The 5,943-nt window shown below is 34.3% G+C and overlaps 1 protein-coding gene across 2 annotated transcripts; it reads left to right on the forward strand.

Moving 5' to 3' along the window:
• Nucleotides 1–2,098: 2,098 nt before the first annotated feature.
• On the forward strand, nucleotides 2,099–5,203 carry LOC107777864 (uncharacterized). Of its 2 annotated transcripts, none has more exons than XM_016598023.2 (2): nucleotides 2,099–2,237; nucleotides 4,080–5,203. In XM_016598023.2, exon 2 carries the CDS (start codon nucleotides 4,140–4,142, stop codon nucleotides 4,944–4,946), a length of 807 nt encoding a protein of 268 aa, XP_016453509.2. In that variant the 5' UTR covers nucleotides 2,099–2,237; nucleotides 4,080–4,139; the 3' UTR covers nucleotides 4,947–5,203. The 2 variants fall into 2 exon arrangements, with proteins under 2 accessions (XP_016453509.2, XP_016453508.2); XM_016598022.2 differs by having other exon boundaries at nucleotides 2,197–2,335.
• The last annotated feature ends 740 nt before the right edge of the window (nucleotides 5,204–5,943 follow it).

A 5,943-nucleotide genomic window follows, 5' to 3' on the forward strand; every position in this document is an offset into this window, starting at 1 on the left:
AGCCTGTTTTGGCCTTGCAAAATCTAACTTATTTTGGGAAGTACGTTTTTTCAAAAGCACAAAAGTAATTTGTGTTTGATTAATTAATTTGAAAAATATTTTTGAGCAATAATTAGTATTTTTAAAAACTGCTTCTAACAGTATTGTTCTCAAAATTGCTTTTTAAAAAAGTATTTTTAGAAAGAAGCTATTTTTTTCTACTTCTCTAAGACTGCTTCTTCATCTACTCAAAAGTACTTTTTTTTTCTTCTAAAAACTTGACCAAATACTTAAACTTTGAAAAAAAAATATATTTTTGACTTTGGATTAATTTATTATTATTTAAAAGAAAAAAATTGCAGTAAATTGACTATTACTCCATATAAAATTAGTGTATTTATGATAAATCATTACAACATCAAACCTATTTTATCACAAAATTAAAATAAAAACAAACATCTCCCACATATACTATGATTGTACGCATTAGCAAATTAAACTTGCATATAAAAAATAAAATCTAAATATAATTTTGTCAAGATAAGTGTAAGACATTTTTATATCTATAGTTTTTTGCAACTTTCTTCTTTTTCCTTCTATGGGTCTTGTAGAAGGAAAATCTCAAGGATTCCTCAAAATGGAAAAGGAAAAGAAATAAGTCTCAAAGGAGAATAATATGGTAGGTCATTTTATTTTTGAGTCAATTATACTTTTCAAACATACCACTGAAATGATTAATTAGTTTACTCCTCTCCTTCCATGTTGCCTTTCTGGTTTCCTAAGCTGGACTGTTTATCTTGGCCCATGACTGTAGAGAGGCAATTTAGATCAATAATTTCGTCGAAATAACAACAGGTAGCCACGTTAAAGGACTGTTATTTAAGAATTAGTCAATGTATTCTGAATTTCAGTCAGTTTAATTTTTCTAGGCACAAATATCCCGAAATGTCCTGATATTAAGATTTTTAGTTCTAATTTTCAGGACAAAATAAGTGTTGGTTAAGCTATAAATAGCAACCCTAAGATCACGATTTGTGCACTTTTGAGTGTTTGCGCACTTCCCCCAATAATTTCTCACAAGTGACTGAACAACATAGCTTTCAAACAGATCACAAATTGATCGGCTCTATATTTATTTTTGTAACAATGACTCAATATGTTTTGAAATATTATTTTCACAAGCCTAATTTTGAGTTGGCTAAGAACTTGTTACAAAAAATAAGATCACAAAATGTGCATAATATCTCAAAACTTAAGATATGAAATGTAAAAGTTGAAATATTTTTCACATGACTTTACACCACCACATAAATTAACAAGAAATTCTACAAGGAAAATTAATTTACAGTATCAGCAAGTGTGATGGATCTAACTATAAATTACACATTGCGTAGCATTTCAGAGCCCAACATGAGACAAATGTAAGTCCTAACAGAAGTTAAAATGAGAGGTTGATTAGCTAACTTTTTCTACGTATTCTGTATTCTATAACTAATTTACTCATCTTGGCTGTCAATTCCCAAAGTCTAACACTAGATTGTTCCCACACTAATGAATAAAAGTTACAACTTTTTAATAATCTGCTAAATCCGTCCAAATTTAAACGGGTTAAGTGATGGCTAGTTTATTGATTTGATCTAACGTGTTAAACTCGGAAATGACCACCATTTGAAAATAAGATTATATAGTAGGAATGATGTAAACTAATAACTTAAGAAAAATATATTAATTCATTTATCTCGACTCAATTTGGATAACTTGAAGATATTGGACGAGCCATATTTCATGGGCTAATTTTGCCATTCTTATTTGAAGAATTAACCTAAATAGTCGCCCGCCCAACAACTTAAACTATAAATAGTCGGTAAAAGTATAATAAATACATAATTTATGTATTATGTATGTATAATCAACATATAATCTATGTATATGACTAGAAAAAATAAATAATAAATATGATCGGCTATTTATGTAAAGAAGCGGTGTTGGCTATCTTTCAAAGCCTGTAACAGAATCGTACGGCGTCGTTTGTAATTCCACTATACGATAAACTGATAAAGAGGTATACACGACGTTGGATCTGATATGCTGGCGTCTGATGAAAAGAGAGCGCACAAATGGAAGAAAAAGAAAAGAAAAAAGGAGAGATAATTGAGACGTTCCCATATTTGTAAACGTGGGTAGGGCTGCTTCAACAGGCAACGGTCATTTTCGAGGGAGATAACATAACAAAAGAGAAGGCAGAAGAAGCTCTTGAGGTCATTTCCGTCTTTTCATAACTTCCTCCTCTTTCTCTCCGATCTCTCGCTGCCATTGCGATTTATGTTGATAACATGATAACCGATTTACGTTGATCGTAAGTCCTATTTTTTTTCATTTCCTTTTTAATCTATTTAATTAAATTTATACGCGTTGGATTGGATCTAATACTTTCTTTCTATGCTTTCTCTGCTGTTGAAATTTGATTTATTAGCCCAACTGAATGTGAATGTTGTTTCGATATCGTAGAGTTTTAATGTGGAATCAATTGAATTTCAAATATCCTATTGTGGTATAGTTGAGAGACTCTTATAGTGCTACTGGGTTCTTATCAGGGCGGTTCAACAGATCTCGGACGAAATCATATTCGGAGGCCCTTAATCCCAGTATAATCCCACTAGTGGGATCTAGTTTGTACGCAAACATGTTTCTGATAGACCCTCGGCTCCCTCCTTCCAAGAACTCCCCACCTTGCTCTTGTTGTGACTCGAACTCACAACCTCTTGGTTGGAACTGGTGCTCACCAATAGAGCAATTCACTCTTGTCAAATATACTAATTAATGAGGAAAGAAAATTATCATAATTTATAAATTTATTGTATAAAATAACCTCAATCAAGTAACAAAAAATATACTGTAACACTTTTTTTATTCTAATTATTTATATAAATTATATAATATATAATAGTAACAATAATAATAAGAATTTAAAATAAATTTGGGGGCCTTCAAAATTTGGAGGCCTAAGGCAATGGCCTCACTACCCAAAGCCTTAGAGCCGTCCCTGGTTCTTATTATCTGTACTTCTTGATTGTGTTGAACACTTTAATGTGACCAAACCATGTGCAATCCCATGGTGTGCTCAGTCAAAAAAAGAAGTGCTTCTATGAGTGGAAAATGGGAATTAATTTTGTCATAATGTCCAATGAAGTGGGAGGAACCATGAGGTCTCGAGTTCAAATCTAAGTGGAGGCAAAACACTAGGTGATTTGTTTTTCATCTGTCTTAGTCTTGGTGGACAACATCACCTGGTACTGGTGGGAGGTACAGGTACCTGGTGGAATTAGTCGAGGTGCGCACAAACTAACCCAGATAAATCATTATAACAAATAATGCTAGCACAAGTTGTACTCTGTATCCAAGTCGGTGAGAAGCCTATTTTCTCTCGGGGACTTATTTGTATTGCTTTCCCTTATCTATCATATCAAAGGACTATGCCTCAATCCAAAACTAGTTAGGATCAGTTAAACAAATCCTCTATATCCATTCTACTCCTTTCAGGGTTCAATAGTTATAGTTATAGGACTCACTATATTAGGATGGTTGTCAACCTACTACAATTATTCTCCTTTATCCAGGCTTAGGATCAGATATGCTTTTGTGAAGCCAACATAGACAGTTTCTGTTGTTTATTTTATATGCTTTTTTAAAACCTTATTACAGCATGTGACAGCAAATTAGCTTACATCTGCTGTTAGGAACTTATACCTACATATTATGTATTTCTATAATTAGTTTGGTACACAATATCTCATGTGGATTTTAACCCGCTGGGTTACAGCAGTTTAACCCGTTTCCGACCCGACTTTTAGTGGGTCATTTTGGGTTTAACCCATTATGACCCGTTATCTATTTTATCAATAACCCAACTCAATCAGATCTGGGTTGGGTTGGGCAGGTTGGGCCTATTTTTGCCACCCCTAGTACTAGGTACCATAATAGAAAAGAAATGGAGGGATATGTTTGTGTTGCGTAAACTATGAGTCTTTGTGCTCCCTTTTCTTGGCTCCAATATTTTGTAGCTTCTCCTTGTAATTTTTGTTTATGGCTTGACCTGACAGGAAGTGTTTTTGGAAGTCTTGGAATATTAAGCTCCTCAATATCAACCTTAGACCACCACTATGTGGAACTTTGCATCCAATTGTGTAGCTGGGAATATAGGGCTAAAGAATGACTCTCTGAAGCGTACTCAGCATTCAGCAGATTGCTCAGACGATGAAGCTTCTTCAATAACCAGCAGGGAGGAGGGACTTGAGTGCCCAATATGCTGGGAATCCTTTAACATTGTTGAAAACGTACCCTATGTTCTATGGTGCGGCCATACACTTTGTAAAAACTGCATCCTAGGACTACAATGGGCTGTTGTGAAGTTCCCTACTTTGCCGCTCCAGCTTCCACTGTTTATAGCTTGTCCCTGGTGCAATATGTTATCCCTTCGTTTGGTTTATAGAGGGACCCTTAAGTTTCCTCGTAAGAACTTCTTTCTTCTCTGGATGCTTGAGAGCATGAATGGTGACAGAACAAAGTCTCATAATTCATCTTGTGGGGATCATCAAACAACAGCCTGGCCATCATGTACAAAATTCCTAGGAAGTACAGCAAGCCAGTCTAACCGACAGAGGGGACAGTATGTTCATCACCCAGAATCATCAGGCTCGAACCATGATCACAATTACATCAGTGGTTCTCTTGCTATTGAGAGACTTCATTCTTCTCTTCGCAAGTCTCTTGTTTTCTTCGTTCATTTGACAGCCAAGTTTCCTCTGGTGGTTGTATTTCTCCTGATCATCATGTATGCTATACCAGCCAGTGCAGCAATCTTGGCCTTGTACATGCTCATCACCGTTTTGTTTGCTCTCCCCTCTTTTCTAATTCTGTACTTTGCATATCCCAGTTTGGATTGGCTGGTTCGAGAAATCATCACCTGAAATGCTATTTTTGTTCTCTTGATCATGTGGGACCAAAAATTTGTGTTAGAAAGCAGCAATTCAGTTGAGTGCATCTTAATTGAATGCATAATTTGACGACATTTCTGGCATCAGTGCTCGTTGTAAATTCTTTGTTTCAAGTCATTTTGGCCAAGAATTATCTAATATCGTGGTTGGGTATGCCATTCGGTAACTGTCAGGTTGTAATGAAACAAATTGGTTCTAGTTATTGTTAATACAAGTAATTTTGACAAGGAGACCAGCTGTATTTCCACAGTATCTGTATCATCATTTGGTAACCACTGTCTGAAGATCTTGTGACTAGTTTTTGGCCAATATTGTCCCTTATCTTTGAGGGTAGGTCTATTTTGGTCTCTTAAATATAGCCCTGAGCATATTTAGTCCCTTAAGTATGTTAAAGTGAAGCACCTTTAGTCTCAATGACACAATGTGTTAAAAAACCAACAGTGTTATCCAACTCTGATTCATGAAGCAAATCTTCTGTTCTGAAGCAAAAGGTTTCCTCTCCTTTTATTGGATAACGCAAATTATCACTTTAATTCCTCATTTTTAGATAATGTCTTCTAAAATTTCGACCTTGAAAATATCTCCTTTTGTGCCAGTTTTCAATGAGAAAATGACATTGTATAGCCGTTGTAAAAATAATAGCCGAAAAAATATATAAAATTTATATATTTTTTGTATATATATATTTATTTATATATTTTTCGCTACCAGATGTAAATAATTTCTGGCACGGGCTAAAAGTGATAATACAACTTGGTTATTGTTTTGCTTCAATAATATGCCTAGAAGTGATCTTGGCAGCTCTATTTCTTTTTTCAAATTTTAACTTTTCTTTTTGGAAAAATCAACCGAAATTTTTAAATGTATATATATACAAATTTTATACATTTTTTCGGCTATTATTTTTGCAGCGGTTATACAATGTCATTTTCTCATTGAAAACTGGCACAGAAGGGGATATTTTCAAGGT

This window comes from Nicotiana tabacum, chromosome 17, assembly GCF_000715075.1.
Source record: "Nicotiana tabacum cultivar K326 chromosome 17, ASM71507v2, whole genome shotgun sequence".
In the NCBI taxonomy this organism is placed as follows: domain Eukaryota; kingdom Viridiplantae; phylum Streptophyta; class Magnoliopsida; order Solanales; family Solanaceae; genus Nicotiana; species Nicotiana tabacum.